The 16,512-nt window shown below is 45.4% G+C and overlaps 1 protein-coding gene across 2 annotated transcripts in view; it reads right to left on the bottom strand.

The window, feature by feature from the left end:
* Positions 1–16,512, bottom strand: part of mrtfba (myocardin related transcription factor Ba) — a 73,401-nt gene that overhangs the window by 11,609 nt on the left and 45,280 nt on the right. Inside the window, exons 2-12 of one of the 2 annotated variants that reach the window (XM_060939691.1) lie at positions 14,815–15,055; positions 12,002–12,067; positions 10,726–10,781; positions 10,452–10,527; positions 10,158–10,319; positions 6,384–6,547; positions 6,138–6,275; positions 5,761–6,011; positions 5,013–5,181; positions 2,838–3,620; positions 2,556–2,675 (exon numbers count right to left, since the gene is read on the bottom strand). In XM_060939691.1, coding sequence (XP_060795674.1) covers positions 2,556–2,675; positions 2,838–3,620; positions 5,013–5,181; positions 5,761–6,011; positions 6,138–6,275; positions 6,384–6,547; positions 10,158–10,319; positions 10,452–10,527; positions 10,726–10,781; positions 12,002–12,067; positions 14,815–14,950 — 2,121 coding nt within the window. In that variant the 5' untranslated portion in view covers positions 14,951–15,055. The remainder of the gene's footprint in view (positions 1–2,555; positions 2,676–2,837; positions 3,621–5,012; positions 5,182–5,760; positions 6,012–6,137; positions 6,276–6,383; positions 6,548–10,157; positions 10,320–10,451; positions 10,528–10,725; positions 10,782–12,001; positions 12,068–14,814; positions 15,056–16,512) is intronic. The other variant, XM_060939692.1, reaches the window with a different exon arrangement.

The raw sequence follows: 16,512 nt of genomic DNA, 5'->3' as shown, positions 1-16,512 counted from the left end.
GGACTGTTCACACTTCTACCCTCAGCCCGGAGGTACAGAAGTGTGAAATGTGAGACTGTCAGACTAAAGAGCTCTTTCTTTCCCACTGCCATCAGACTCCTGAACAGCTGACAGGAGTCTACAACCATAGACTACCTCCCTGTAAACCGTCCTTGACTGTTTACATCTGGTTACATTGTTTGCACATTACTGCCCTTTTTGCTGCTACGTCCGATCATTACCTTATCTTTGCATTACACTACCTATTTTGCACTACATTTACCTTTATTTTGTACTATACTGGGTGTTTTTTTGCTTTTATTTTGCACTATATTGCCTTTACTTTGTATTATCAGGGGTGTAGCGGGGGGTGGGGGTCCTGGGGTGCCCGTGACACCCCCCCCCTTGTCGGATCATACATTTTTTCAATAGCCGCATAAGAATTATTAGAAAAGCGCCCATTGTAATTTTTCTAACTTTTTTTTTTTAAAAACTAGATGATTGTCACCTCAGCCTCATTAGGGTTTCTATAACCTTGGCTTCCTGTGGTTTGGGCGTGAAAACCCAGTTTGTCAGAGTGTGTGCGGGAGAGGCGGATGTAAGTGCAGATATGTTAAATAATACACAGTGCGATATGAGCATAAAGTGCGTGAAACGCACACAACAGGCAAACTGGTAATCGAGGAAACAGGCAGGAGGTCAATTGAGGCGTGGACAGAATATCAGAGGCAAAACTATACAAGATCAAGGGACGAGAAACAGGAGTCGAAAAACCACGAGGTCAACAGGGACAGGAAACAAGGCTCAGAAAGGCACACTAGACGCAGCGTAATACTTCACATCGTCCTTGCATGGGCAAAGTCCTTAAATAGCCCAAACATAGCTCATTGATTAGAGACCAGTGTTCTTTGTTAACGATGCATGTGCCGGAGCTCGTTAGGCGCGCGCGCAGCCCGAGGCACGCCTTCAGATGCACGAGCCAAGGCGTGCAGGACTGACACAGTTCTGCGCAAGCACAACACGATCGCAGTAGAAAGCATGGTCAAGCTGCCAGTGTAGCTGCAGTCTTTTTTAGTTGCGAATTACGAGTATTTCCTCGTGTTAATAATTCGCTATGTCAAAACCAGTGAAACTTTCCACCTTCTTTTGACGTGAAGAGAGCTAAGCAATTTATTATAGACTTTTCCATCAAAGTTGCATTTTGTGGCTTCGAAGCCAAGTTTTAATGTGCTGTTTCTAGAACACATCATCAAGAAAACATGGAAGAAACAGCAATAATGGAAGAGCCGGTTTCTAAGCTGCCTAAAACTAGCAATGGTAATTATTTTTTGTTACATAATGCACTCAGGCTCCCAGTCACTGTGTGACCCCCCCCTTTGAAAAATCCTAGCTACGCCCCTGATTATATCTTCCACCTACACGGTGTTGTAGTGGTTAGCACGGTCGCCTCACAGCAAGAAGGTCCTGGGTTCGAGCCCAGCGACCGGCGTGGGCCTTTCTGTGTGGAGTTTGCATGCTCTCCCCGTGTCTGCGTGGGTTTCCTCCGGGTGCTCCGGTTTCCCCCACAGTCCAAAGACATGCAGGTTAGGTTAATATGGGACGGCCTTGGGCTGAGGTGCTCTTGACAGAGGCACCTAACTCCCAACTGCTCCCCGTGCGCTGTTAGCATGGCCGCCCACTGCTCTGGGTATGTGTGTGCGCTCATTGCTCACGTGTGTGTGTGTTCACTACTTCAGATGGGTTAAATGCAGAGAGGAAATTTCACAAGTGTGTGATGAATAAAGTTGTGCTTTCTTCTATTTATTTATTTGCAATTGACATTTCACGGTGGACAGCAAACTAAGAATTTCATTGTGCAAGAGGACATGTCCTTACTGTGCATATGACAATAAACACTTTGAACTTTGGTACAGCACGGATGTCTCAGGTCACCACGTGAAAACTTCTGCAAATTTATTTTAGATGGACGTGGATCACACCGGGCGGCACGGTGGTGTAGTGGTTAGCACTATCGCCTCACAGCAAGAAGGTCCGGGTTCGAGCCCCGTGGCCGGTGAGGGCCTTTCTGTGCGGAGTTTGCATGTTCTCCCCCTGTCCGTGTGGGTTTCCTCCGGGTGCTCCGGTTTCCCCCACAGTCCAAAGACATGCAGGTTAGGTTAACTGGTGACTCTAAATTGACCGTAGGTGTGAATGTGAATGGTTGTCTGTGTCTATGTGTCGGCCCTGTGATGACCTGGCGACTTGTCCAGGGTGTACCCCGCCTTTCGCCCGTAGTCAGCTGGGATAGGCTCCAGCTTGCCTGCGACCCTGTAGAACAGGATAAAGCGGCTAGAGACAATGAGATGAGATGAGGTGGATCACACCAATCCTTCTGTCGTCTTTACCATAACCTTTAATGCAAAAAAAACCAACCCTCTTCTTAAAGCAAAGTGATTCACTATGTACAGAAAAATTTCCGTCAGTTTCCATTTACCTACAACCCCCCCACCACCACTATAAACAAGCAGCAGTAATGATGCATCATGCTGATTAAATAATGAGCATGAGGAATTTACACTGCGTAAATAAAGAGTCACCTGTACTATATTGTTGTGATTGACAGGCTGTGTTGAGGAGCCGTCTGCCTTGACAGGATGCAGCTGAGTGGTCTGGATCAGCCCTTGGCCTTGAGGAGAGACAGCTGCTTGGAGGACTGGCTGTCAAACAGAACGCAGATATTATAAACATATCCACAAAGCAAACAGACCACCAATGTAAACAGAACAGCAGCTTTAAACACAGGTGGGCTTTTTCCCCCCGACTTTCATGTAATTCTAGTAAAGAAAGCACATCAGAAGCTTCGTTGCTCGTTAGAGTACCTGTAGTTTGACATTCGTATTAGTGAGCTGGATCGTAGTGGTGTTGTTTGGTAGAGAGACTGGCAGCAGGATCTGGGTACCCGTGTGCTGCGAGGTGAGCAGGGTCTGAGGCTGCCCGATGACCTGCGACACGCCCTGGTGACTGATGAAGAACTGTGGTAGAGGCGTGGCCGTCACTGAGGCAGCGTGGCTTTTCTCCAGCTTCATTACAGCTGGAGTATTCTGTGAGGCCAGCGTGCAATTCGGCACAACTGGGCTTTCAGTCTTTACCGTGACCAGTGAAGCAGCTTGACTGATGCTATTGTTACCTTCTGTGGAGACCGAGTTCTGTGCACTCCTCTTCTCCACCTCTAGCTGCATCTTCAGCTCCTCCACCAGCCTCTGCTCCTGTTCCAACTTCCTCAGCAGCTCCTCAATCTGGCGCTCTTTCTCGTGCAGCCTCCTGTCCTGCTCCTCAGGAACGGCTCCTGGTTGGCCACTACCACTGCTGCTTTGGCAGTGGGTCTCCGGCTGACCCTCCATAGCAACGTCCTCTCTATTGTGCACTTCTGAGGATATCGGGGATACAGGCGGTGTAGAGCTCTCAGGGGGCTGCTGTGCAGGTGACAGGCATGTGGTGGTGCTTGACACCTCCATGGATGTGCTGCAGGTCTGTGCGTTAGGATTGGTGTTGAGAATGGACGCAGAGCTCTCCTGGTAAGGCTTTAACCGTTCAATCAGGTCCGTTTTAGTTCCAGACACAGGCAGCCCACGTAGCTTTAATTCCATTTTTAATTCAGCCACCTGATGGAAGGAACGACTGATAGGTGAAAAAAAAAAAAAAAAATTACCTGCCAAACAAATATCTAATTCTAGCATCGTTTCCACAAACTTCTTTCATACAGTCCACAAGCTTCCAACCCTGGTCCTGGAGTACCTCCTGTTCTGCACGTTTTAGTGTTTACTAGGGCTGTAACGATACACCCAACTCACGATTCGATTCATATCGCGATTTTTGACCCACGATTCGATACGCCCACGATTTTTTTAAAAATGTTTTTTTAAAGTAGTAAATTTGACTTAACATTTACTTACTTACATTAACTATTTAATAACAAATAATTCAGACCACTGCAGAGAATGAGTAATATGTATGCAAAAATGAACAAATGTATATCCAAAGATTGTTTTATTTCTCAAAATAATACTGTTGAGCCGGAAGCTCTGTTTTTTTCGGTTCTGAAAAAGTCATTTTTCCAAATCGTGTAAATCCGTTAAGATTTTTTTTTGGGGGGGTGGCTCTCTCACTGTCTCACTCTCACAGGGCCACTGATTTTCTGTGATCGCGGAAAACAGATGGAAATTACAGAATTTTTATGGTGAAACATTGCTCGCGTGTCAAAATGTAACTGCCGCAGAAGGCTTCCGCCCAAGCAGACATGCCTTCAGTGTTGCCAGATATTGCTAACGTTTTCCACCCCAAAATATGTTCAAAACCAGCCAAAAAGCACCTAAACCTGCCCAATCTGGCAACACTGCATGCCTTTCCGGTCAAGTGATTGGCTTGTGGCACACCTAGCCAGCCAATGAGCTGCTTGTTTACAGATTCGCTCCCCGCGTCGCAACCAGAATGGCGACCGCTTAAAAGAAATGAATGCTCTGCCAGTGGCGAGTGTGGACGTTGCGTGACTCGCAGAAGATCGTCGCAGGTCGGCGAAAAAACGACTTACTAATAGATATAAAAAAATAAAAGTAATTTAAGTAAGTTTAAAATGTAATTTAAATAAAAAGTAAAGCATTCATAAATTGAAGTTTGGAAGCGCCTCTGTTTTTGGGCTGAGGAGAAGTTTGAAAGGGTGTACCGCGATTCTGCCTTCTTGTATCGCGATACGGATTGTGGCTCTGCGTATCGCGATTTCGATACGCATATCGTTACAGCCCTAGTGTTTACCCTGCTCTACTGGCACCATCTTTAACTCAGGAAGGGCTGTTAATTAGCCGATTAGATGAATTAGGTGTGTTGGAAGCAGGAAAACCCAAACATGTACAGAACCAGGACTGGGAACCTTTGATTATAGTCAGTTATCATATATTCGTTGTTCTTATTTATATGATCATCATTCACAGTACTTGACGCTAAAGACTCGTCATGATAATAAACACTATTTAAGCAACAAAGCCCACTGAGGTCGTCACCTTCATCTCCTCCAGGTTGGCTGGTAGTGTGCCAGCTTTGCGGTTTGACAGGGTGTTATTTGGGCGCACTGGTGCAGCTGGAGGCAGAGACACCACAATGGAGGCAGGAAGACTTTGGGCGCTGTTAATGGCAACAGTAGCACTGTTGTTCTGACCCTCAATCACAGGCCTGCACAGGAAGTGGGGTGGAGGTGGGGAGAGGCAGGAGAAGGAAATCTGTTAACAACATGGCGGAAACAATTTCCTCTCTCCTCCTCTTTCACAATAAACAAACTTGGATGTGACAATGCACATCAGGCAGGATAAAATGCATCAGCTCAGGTTAAATAAATCTTCACGTGTTCAGTTAGCGATGGAAAAGGAAGCTAAGGGGAAAAAAAAAAAAAATTTGCGTTGACGTCCTGGCATTAATAAAGATCAATGGACTTGTTATTGGAAACTAGGTAATGGGCCTGAGGCCCACTGGCAACAACATCATCAGTCTTCCAAGACATTTTCCAGCTACAGATGCACTTATATGTGCGCACACAACCCAACTTGTTGACAAATAGCATCCTAATTACCTAGACAGGAAAGCTTTAAAGACAAAAAGTGACCTTTACTAAACTAAGATCTGATAGAAGTGAGCAGATGTTGTACAGTGCAGGAGAACATTTCTTATAAAAAGAGTACAGCTACATAACAGTAGAATTACAGCGTATAAACAAAGAGAGAGGATGAAATGAGGAGTAATGGGAGTCAAACTTACTTGAGGGGAGCTGGCAGAATGGTCTGGTAGTTGTAGTGCTGCTGTTGTTGCTGACTGAGGATCTGCAGCTGCAAGAAGAGCTGCTGCTGCTGCAGTAAGCGGGCATAAGCCGAATCCATAGGCGCTTCACTGGGCTCTTGTTTCTGATCTGGGGGAATGTACTGATGATACTTCAGCTTTTTCACTCGTGGTTTGGCCTCTTTGTTTTTCTTACTACGACTCTTGTCACCAGCAGTCTTAGGCTGACTTTGCTATATAATGAAGAATAAAAGAAAAAACAAACAACAAACAGGTCACTGGAGATGTTTAAAAAGAATTAACTTCAAGATTTCCCCCCTCTACATCTCATGTTCCTGGTCAGTTGTAGACCGACTGACCTTGATCAGAGGAAGTACAGATTTGGAGGAAGGTGTAATGATCAGTTGAGGCTGTGGAGCTGGAGGGCTGACTGCCTGCTCACTGGTGGAATAAGGTTTGAGAAAATCTCCTGGAACCTGTGTGAGAGGAGGGCAGTGCTGCAGCAAGGAGACCAAAAGGTAAAAGGCATGTTCGATCGAATTCACATTCTGATAAATAATCAAGGTCTTACAATATTTCATTCAGAGCAGGAGTTAAGAAATCACCTGTATTAAATTATTCGGTAGTGGTGAGGAGGCCTCCATAGCCTTGGACTCCCCAGGTGAAGGTACAGATCCATGTGACTCCTGACTGCCTGGCTGCTCCGGAGAGAACGCATCGCCGCTGTCCTCATCAAACTCCTGCGTTTTGGGGTATTGCATCTGGCCATCTGCAAAGTCAAGACCAGCAGAAAGGAGCATATTAATGTGCACTGGTATAATCACTTGTGCTCATACAAAATCTGTACACAACATCAGGGATGCAACGATACGTATGCTGGTATCAGACACTGGTCTGATAACCTGCTCCTTTACTTGTACTCGTAAAAAATGCTCCACGAAAAACATCCAACACCACGTGATACTATGTGATATAAGCCTTGTATGCATTATAGCTCCAATGAACGGTCAATATGAAATGGCAGTTATCTGGATGTTTTTCAATACGAAATGATCAAAGCAAAAACCTGTGGTCTGAAAAACTATAGCATCTTCCTTCCTGAAATACAAGTAACCAGGCAAAACATCTTAAAACTCAAACTAGGAATGAGGAGTTGACACAGCAGCATGCTGTAACAAAAGTTACCTACGGTATGTGAGGAAAATTAAGTCTATAGAGATCTTGCAGTCACGTGACCGGAAAGTACACAGCCGCCATCTTGTCGGTAAAAAACACAGCTGAATACTGCTGCACTCGTGTACAGAATGGATCAATTTCAACCGACGGACTACACGGCTCATTTTTCTAATGAACAGATAACTAGATATATGTCGAAAATAAACGACCTACAGATTAGTGACCCTTATGGCTTACCGGACGGAGTTTTCACGACCGGATTTTGAACTGCCAGCGGAATACCCGGACGTGTATAATTACCTCATTAACTTTCCCTCGCTGTTCAGTGGTGAAGCACTGCGTGCTTATAAATCTCTGGACAGTTATCTTTACAGAAATTCAGGATTTGTCAGCGACTCAGATGTGGCATCTTGTAAACAAGAATCCTCATTGGACGGGTAAGTCACTTAAGTATTGAGTATAGCACTGACCAGCCGATTATAGAATAGAATAAGGTAATTCCAGCTGTAATTCCAAATCGTCCGTCTTGTTTACATGGATCTGGCGTTGGAGAGGTAGAGGCTTAGCAGTGGAGATTTGAGTGGCTGTTTTCTGAGCTTAGTCAACAGGCCGGCTCTGCAGCCTCGCTTTTGCTTCCGCTCCCGGCGCCGCCTCCTTCGCTTTGCTTCCGATAACAATCCACGGAGACCCCGCTGGTCTCGCTATCTCGTCCGGAATGTTGTGCATGCGATGGAAATCGCTACAAACCGTCATTTTCTGCTGGAAACCAATGTCCAGTAAGTCCATACGGTTGTAGTGGATATTGAAGTCTGGTACAGACGAACAACACGCAAAAATACACACAAAAAACATAAAAAACGTGCACAGGTAGGGAGAGCTTGTAGCCGCAGCCGTCGTAGTAGAATTGTATATAGTAGGGTTTTCCAGAATAAAAGGTAGAAGTAAAAGCAGAAGTAGAACCAGAAGTAGAAGTAGAAGACGGAAATATGGCGTTTGACCGACAAGATGGCGTCTGTCACAATCTGGATCGGCTGTGACGTCACATGCAAGTGCTCCATAGACAGCTCTAGGTGAGTGAAAACAGCAGCCCTTGCCCAGTTCATGATACTTAGGCATTATCAGCCGTTGACAAAGAGGGATTTCATTGCAATGCAAACAATGAAATGTTTTTATCAAGTGAAAACTTACTCAAGGTAACTAACGTAGCTGATTAACTTAATAAAGAATGATCCTAAAACCCTCACACACACACAAACGCGTATTCTTTTTAATAGCCAGTTTGTAAACCAGAGAAACATCAACAAAGCTAAATGAAATGTTCGGTGACAGCCCTGATTGATTAACACCAAGTACGTTACTCATTTCAGCATCTGCATCAACCAAGTACTAACAAGAGTGCTCTGAAAGCACAATATCCTCCGCTGGCAACTATGCCATAACTCTGGTAAAATGCAACTGAATTGAACGAAATTACAATATGCATATTACCGACATACAATAAAGAATCTTGTCAAGTTTCGTGAAATTCCTCCAAAAATTGCGAGAGGAGTTGATTTCAGAAGGCGAGTACCCTTCCCGGGACGGATGGACATCGCCACGACAATCCCCCTTCGGGCCTTTCAGCCAGCGGGGGATAAAAATTGTGAGGGAAGTTGATTTCAACTTCCTTGATGAAATTGCCAAAGTGCAAGTTTGTTAATAATCAAGGGCGTAACGCTGGTAAAATTTGCCCAAATTTAACAAAATTTCAATATGCGTCTAATGGCTCTTTTCCACTACCCTTTTTCAGCTCACTTCAGCCCGACACAGCTCGCGTTTCGACTACCTCAGAGCAGCACGACTCAGCTCGCTTCAGCCCTACTCAGCACCCAAAACTCGCACGGTTTTGGAGTGGGGCTGAAGCGAGCCAAACCGAGCCGAGTGGGGCTAGGGGCGTGAGGAGACACTCCCCTGTGCACTGATTGGTGAGGAGGAGTGTCCTCACATGCCCACACACGCCCCGCGAGCACGCTGGGATCTGTAAACACCGTAAACCCGGAAGAAGAAGAATTACGAATTACGAGAATTTCTGAAGCCTTATGCGCCTCGCCTCATCTATACGCTCTTGCCAGTATCTGTTGGCGTTGTCGGTGACAACAAGCCACAGCACCAAGACCAGCAACACTAACGACTCCGTGTCCTCCATGTTTATTGTTTACTATCCGGGTCGTGAGACTACCGCTTAAAAGGTCACTGATGTCACTGTTTGTGCCGGCTAACGACATCACGTGACGTCCACCCACTTTTGCTAACTCCACCCACTTCCAGCCAGCACGGTTCAGCGCGGTTGTAGTCGAAATGCAACTCCAACAGCCCCACTCAGCTCGACTCAGCCCAACTCAGCACGGCACGGCTCAGCCCAACTCAGCCGCGTTGGTAGTGGAAAAGCGGCATTACTATCATATAACAAGGCTTTTTGCCAAGTTCGGTGAAATTCCTCCACAAACTGTGAGAGGAGTTGATTTCAGAAGAATGTACACCCTCACGAAATTGTCAAAGTGCAAGTTATTTAATCAAGGGTCAAAACTCTGAGACAAGACAAGGCCTTTTGCCAAGCTTCGAGAAATTTGTCCAAAAATTGTGAGAGGAGTTGATGTCTGAAAGCGAGCACACCTTCGTGAAATTGTGAGAGTACAAAGTTGTTAATCAAGGGCCACACCTCTGGTAAAATGAGACTGAATTGAAGAAAATAACAATATGTATACTACAGACATACAACAAAGCCCTTGGCCAAGTTTTGTGAAATTCCTTCAAAAATTGTGAGAGGAGTTAATTTCAGAAGGAAAATGCACGCTCATGAAATTGTCAAAGTATAATTTTGTTAATCGAGGGCTGTAACTCTGGTAAAATGTGACTGAATTTAACGCAATTACAATATGCATATTACCGACATATAACAAAGAATATCTGCCAAGTTTCGTGAAATTCCTCCAAAAATTGAGAGAGGAGTTGATTTCAGAATGTGAGCACCCTTCCCGGGACGGACATCGCCATGACATAATTCCCTTTCGGGCCTTTCAGCCAGCAGGGGATTAATAAAAAAAAAAGTACTCAAAAAATGGTACTGATGCATTACTACGGTACATATTTTACAATGATAAGGCAGCCTAGATGTATGCAAACAAATGTTAGCCTTCCTTGTCCCTTGTGATCAATTCCTTTACCAATGATGGCCTCTTTGACACTGGATGCGACAGGCAGGATGTTTTTCTCCACCAACTCCATGGGGCCAGGCCGCTGTGCAATCTTCTCATTGAGATCATCAGCTAGCCGAGCTCTCTTCAGCTTCAGCTGCGTAGCCTGCAGTGATGGCTCCGCTACCGTCTCTGCCAAATCAACATAAATAGCAGTATTTAACACGCAAACCAAAAATGCTGCCATCATCAGCCACTAAAATCATGACAGGCCTCATCATACTCGCTCATCACAGTGAGCACACGGTATGAACGAGGGCCTACCTTGCAAGATGTGCATGCGGACCAGCTCGGCCCTTTCTGGACGACTCCGAATCTTGTGCTTTAGGAAATTCTCGGTCTAGAGAGAAATTACATGATGGTTAAAAAGAACAGAACCGTATCATTTGCAAACAGGAGCTCATGCTATTTAAACATGTGTGTGGCCCATATGAAATCACATCAGGCAGAATGATCTAGATCCCTCTTTGCACTTGGAACAATAAAGAGCTGGACTTCTGAGGTTAGTGAGGACTTGAGAATAATGCCCTGTGCTTACCCTGGCTCTCTCCAGGCTGCGGATCTGTTCATGGAACGCCGCTGGGCTCTTGAGAGCTGCAAACAGCATAACATGGAGCCAGTGAGCTTTTCCGCACGCTTCAAACACATCGTACATGTTACAGTTGGTGCGATTGCACACTCGCTCGCAGTAAAACCACACTTACTACAAACAAGCATCTCTTTATCTGTGGAAACCTGAAACTAAGTGGGATCTCCTCAATTTAAAAGACATGCATTAGTTCACAGAAGAGTCAGAGGACCAAAAAAAAAAAATAAGTGTTGTAGTGCTTTTGCAGGCTTCAGACAGGGTGGTTGTGAGAGTAGATATAAAGTAACAGTGCCGTAAGCCCTGCTATGAACTTTGAAAATAATGCATGCTAAGTTCAGGTGAAATATAATAATGCTCAATGAGGAAAACTGAAGGTACTCATAAGAAAAGGATAAAAGAAACAACATCACGCTCATTCTCATTTTAAAACCTCCCTGTTCCATATCCAGGCTTTCGTTTAAACGGGGGAACAGGGGCGCTGCGCCCTCTTACTCTCGGCGTGCGCCCCCTTACCGACTCCGTGAAAACATCCCAGCAACACTACGTGACAATGTGTCTGATCATCAAATACGTTATAATTGCTCCAAAAATATTCCAATCATAGTAGATACACCGCCAGACGGTGCAAAAACAATCCGAATTGGCGTTTTCCAGACTGAGGCGCCATGTTGTTTAGTTGTCGCGGCTGCTCTCGCGAGATTTGACATGGGTTACATACAAGGTCAGCTGACTTGTAGAGCGAGATTTCTCGAGACTGGATGACCTTTCACCCACCGGCGCGGGAGCTTTTGACAGAAGTAGTTCGCGAGTTGTTTTTGTTGACACTTGGGCATTTAAAGAGGTCATCCCGCGGCACGAAGCGGAAGAAAGCCAAAGACTGTCCGGGGCAGAAGAAGATTACTTCTTTCTTTTTCAATGTTGACAGACAATTTGTTACAATTTCCCTCTCAGATAGCCTCAGAATGTCCCACTGGAGCATTTTTCAAAGGCTTTGCATGGCGGGGGGGGACAACCGGCACCATCCCCCCCCCCCGCTTCGCTCCCTCGCCATGGTGAGCGCCCTCATACTAAATTTTTCTAGAAAAAACCCTGATATCAATCAATCCCTCCTTTAAAAAAAAAAAAAGTGTGCTTTTAACAATGAACAGACCTTACGTAATCTAGAACATTTTCAAGTATGAGGTTTAGTTAAGGAGCGGGGGTGAAGGGTACTGGTTGTACTCACGTGGCATGATGCCCTGGTCAACGAGCTGCTCCCGAGTGCGTCGCTGCTGCAGCCGCAACTGAAGGACTGTTAGAAACAACAAACACAAGAACGAGATCACTCTCATCATGTGACTACACAGTATGACACACACTGGATAGGACAGGATATCAAACATTCAATCTGGACTCTCTTTTTCACACACATGCGTACGCACACACACATTTTACAAAAGAAACCCCACACACTTCCCTGCTTTTTATAAACACTGTATAACTGCACCATTTAAAAAGCTGTGTATTCTTCCTGTAGCCCTTTTTTCTCCGTATTCCTTTGCCAGCATCGACGTCAACAAGTTATGAAAAAAAAAAGTACAATCCATCAACAAACCAATACGACCAAACCATCAAGTAATTTTTAAGGCATTATGTCACTCAATACAGTGCATATCAAAGTTTAGAAAACATAAGCATATTACGGGGGAGGAACGACCAGTGTTGTTCTGAAATGCAGCATGCCACAGAAATATTGATCATGCTACATTCTCAAGTAAGAAATACCTCACACTGCTGACAGGAATTGATAAGTATGTATAGACCATGATCTAAAACCAAGCTTCAGGCTAATCTTGAAGAATACCTGTGGTATGCTGGAAAAAAAGGTACGACACATGCCCCGTGCTCCTTGTTTCGCAATTACTTTGGCAAAAATGGTCGCAAAACAGGTGTTTATCTTACACTACAGCGCACAACAGCTAAAGTTATTGCTGCACCTTGGTGACTGCAAACACACAGAACAATCCTAGAGCAGCAGTGCTTCTTAGTAAACAAGTGCCGAGTGATGCTACTGTCCCATGCATGGCTGACCCAGTGACTCAGTTGTCTAGATTTAAGCAGCTGACTCGGTTTGGTTCTCTGCAGGGGGGAAAATATCCCTCCTCAAAATATCCCGTGTTCAAAATAACCAGTGCACAGGCATTTATTTACCTGTCTTTGTTAACAATCTTTCTAATATTACAGATACTAAAAATAGCATCCGGAGCCGGTTTCTTTACTGTGGGCTCAGCTTAGCCGGATAGAGAAGTATGAACAAGCCAGAAAAGCAGCTTGGAAGAAGAAAAAAAAAAAAAAGTGAAAAATAAAAAGAGCGAAATTGAGTTGTTTATATCCGTCTGGTAATGAGGCAGAGGACAGGGCAGCACCTGAGCTGAAGGCGTTCCCGCAGGCAGCATGGCGCTCTACTCCCAGACACGCCATGATTCGTCAGGCGAGCACTCCTGAGCACTGAGGCTTAGTGAAGAACCTCAGAGATTTTCATTCCAAATTGTCTTTCTAAATCCACTGTCTTCTCTTATACTCCAGAGCAGGTCATGCTGACTGACTGACTTTCATGCACAGTGTTCCGTGATGAGGATGGGAGAGGCGGGAGCTATACCTTGAACACTCCCACCCACTGCATCATCAGCTCTCGATCAACCTCTCCCATGCTTGCGATGCCCTACTGAGGAGCTGGGCTTCTCTTTGTATTTGGGAAATTTACAGGCAAAAGAAAACCTTTTTCTGGCGTTGGCATTTGTTATTTCAGTCTGGCAAGAAAAAAAAAAAAACACATCTGGAGAAAGAAATCTCTCTGTCTGAAGAGCCTGTATTTCATTTCTGACGTGTACAGCATACCTACCGCAAGCCGTAAGACGCTAAAGAAAGAAAGGAGTACTGAATGTACAAGCCTGTGGCCAAATGACTGACACAAGCAGTGTTCTGGGAGAAATGTGCACACTTCCCCTCCGTGACACAGTGCCCTTAGCAGAGCAAGTGGCCAACAACACCAGTCTGATGCTGACGTGCGAACAGCCAACAACATACAGCTGTGAACTACTCCATGCGCATGCAACAGTGCTGTAAGTTTTCACGTGTCAGTCAAATAGAGCAAACTCAAAACGAGGCACTAAAGTAATGTTAGACCTGGCCACTCTCATACTGGGGATGGTGAAGCATTCCTGCATGACTGCCAGAAGTTAACGGGTGGAACGCATGCCAAATAGTTGTCAGGAAAGTTTAAATCTGGTCCAAGTTGATGAGACGTTTATCATATTTATCATACTTTGGGTATATAACTATCGAGTAAATAAAAGCACACACGGTACTGACTACACATACCCAAAGGCATGGAAGATTCATAATCTCATCTCATCTCATTATCTGTAGCCGCTTTATCCTGTTCTACAGGGTCGCAGGCAAGCTGGAGCCTATCCCAGCTGACTACGGGCGAAAGGCGGGGTACACCCTGGACAAGTCGCCAGGTCATCACAGGGATGACACATAGACACAGACAACCATTCACACTCACATTCACACCTACGCTCAATTTAGAGTCACCAGTTAACCTAACCTGCATGTCTTTGGACTGTGGGGGAAACCGGAGCACCCGGAGGAAACCCACGCGGACACGGGGAGAACATGCAAACTCCACACAGAAAGGCCCTCGCCGGCCACGGGGCTCGAACCTGGACCTTCTTGCTGTGAGGCGATGGCACTAACCACTACACCACCGTGCCGCCCCAAGATTCATAATATCTAACAAATAATATCTGATTAATAAACTGATATTACGAGCTCCACAGCTGAAATGAGTTTTAACGGTTTTTACAGTAGCCTTGCAGTCTACCATCTTCTGTCAACAGACTTCCCGTTATTCTTACCGATAACCGACAGCATCATTCCAAAACCTCCCCAAGCTATTATCCGCATATTAACAATATCTAATTGGATGAAGTGAATGTTTGTGTTAATATTTGTTGCTCAGTTCTGGGCTGCATGTGTGCTCAGTGGACTCACCGTTCTTGCGCTCGTTAAGAGGTGGTAGGTTCTGGCTGGGCTGCAGGGACAGTTCCTCCATCTCATGGGTCACCGCCTCGCTCTGAGGGCTGGGTGCCAACAGCCCCCCTGCGCCAGCTTCTCCCTGGGCATTCATGTCTCCTCCGGGAGGAGTCGAGGGACTCCCTGGAGATCCACACAAAACGACAAGCTCACGGCCAACCCCTGCGGTCTCTGATAAACACAGAGAACACTGGGATTTCTACACGTAAGGGAAAAAAAAAAAAGACAAGGGAAATGAATACAAGAGCTGAAACTGTTCAAAACTGATTTACAATGAATAGTGATACAAGAATGTAATACTAATGGGAGGAGTGTATGGATCTGATAATGAATAATAACGCGAGTTTAGTAGGTTAGACAAACAGCCTTGGACCCAAAGGGTCGCCAGTTCGATTCCTGCGACCAGCAGGTATGGAGCACTTGCATGTGACGTCACAGCCGATCCAGATTGTGACAGACGCCATCTTGTTGGTCAAACGCCATATTTCCGCCTTCTACTTCTAGTTCTACTTCTGCTTCTACCTTTTCTTCTGGAAAACCCTACTATATACAATTCTACTACAACGGCTGCGGCTACAAGCTCTCCCTACCTGTGCACGTTTTTTGTGTGTGTTGTTCGTCTGTATCAGACTTCAATATCCACTACAACCGTATGGACTTACTGGACATTGGTTTCCAGCAGAAAATGACGGTTTGTAGCGATTTCCATCGCATGCACAACATTCCGGATGAGATAGCGAGACCAGCGGGGTCTCCGTGGATTGTTATCGGAAGCAAAGCTAAGGAGGCGGTGTCGGGAGCGGAAGCAAAAGCGAGGCTGCAGAGCCGGCCTGTTGACTAAGCTCAGAAAACAGCCACTCAAATCTCCACTGCTAAGCCTCTATCTCTCCAACGCCAGATCCATGGTAAACAAGACGGACGATTTGGAATTGCAGCTGGAATTACCTTATTCTATTCTATAATCGGCTGGTCAGTGCTATACTCAATACTTAAGTGACTTACAGTGTTGCCAGATACTGCTGACGTTTTCCAGCCCAAAACATGTTCAAATCCGCCAAAATGCACTTAAAACCGCCCAATCTGGCAACACTGGGGACTTACCCGTCCAATGAGGATTGTTATTTTCTTGTTTACAAGATGCCATATCTGAGTCGCTGACAAATCCTGAATTTCTGTAAAGATAACTGTCCAGAGATTTATAAGCACGCAGTGCTTCACCACTGAACAGTGAGGGAAAGTTAATGAGGTAATTATACACGTCTGGGTATTCCACCTCTGGCAGTTCAATATCCACTGACACGGTCATGAAAACTACGTCCGGTAAGCCATAAGGGTCACTAATCTGTAGATCGTTTATTTTAGACATATATCTAGTTATCTGTTCATTAGAAAAATGACCCGTGTAGTCCGTCGGTTGAAATTGATCCATTCTGTACACGAGTGCAGCAGTATTCAGCGGTGTTTTTTACCGACAAGATGGCGGCTGTGTACTTTCCAGTCACGTGACTGCAAGATCTCTGGGCTCTGTAGCATAGCTGTCCACTGCTCTGGGTATGTGTATGTGTTCACTGCTTCAGAAGAGTTAAATGCAGAAGAGGAATTTCACTGTGCTTGAGTGTACACGTGACAAAGCCGCCGCCGCCAGTGTTGCCAGAT

Source organism: Neoarius graeffei, chromosome 14, assembly GCF_027579695.1.
Source record: "Neoarius graeffei isolate fNeoGra1 chromosome 14, fNeoGra1.pri, whole genome shotgun sequence".
NCBI lineage: Eukaryota > Metazoa > Chordata > Actinopteri > Siluriformes > Ariidae > Neoarius > Neoarius graeffei.
This window is presented reverse-complemented; position numbering and strand designations above follow the sequence as displayed.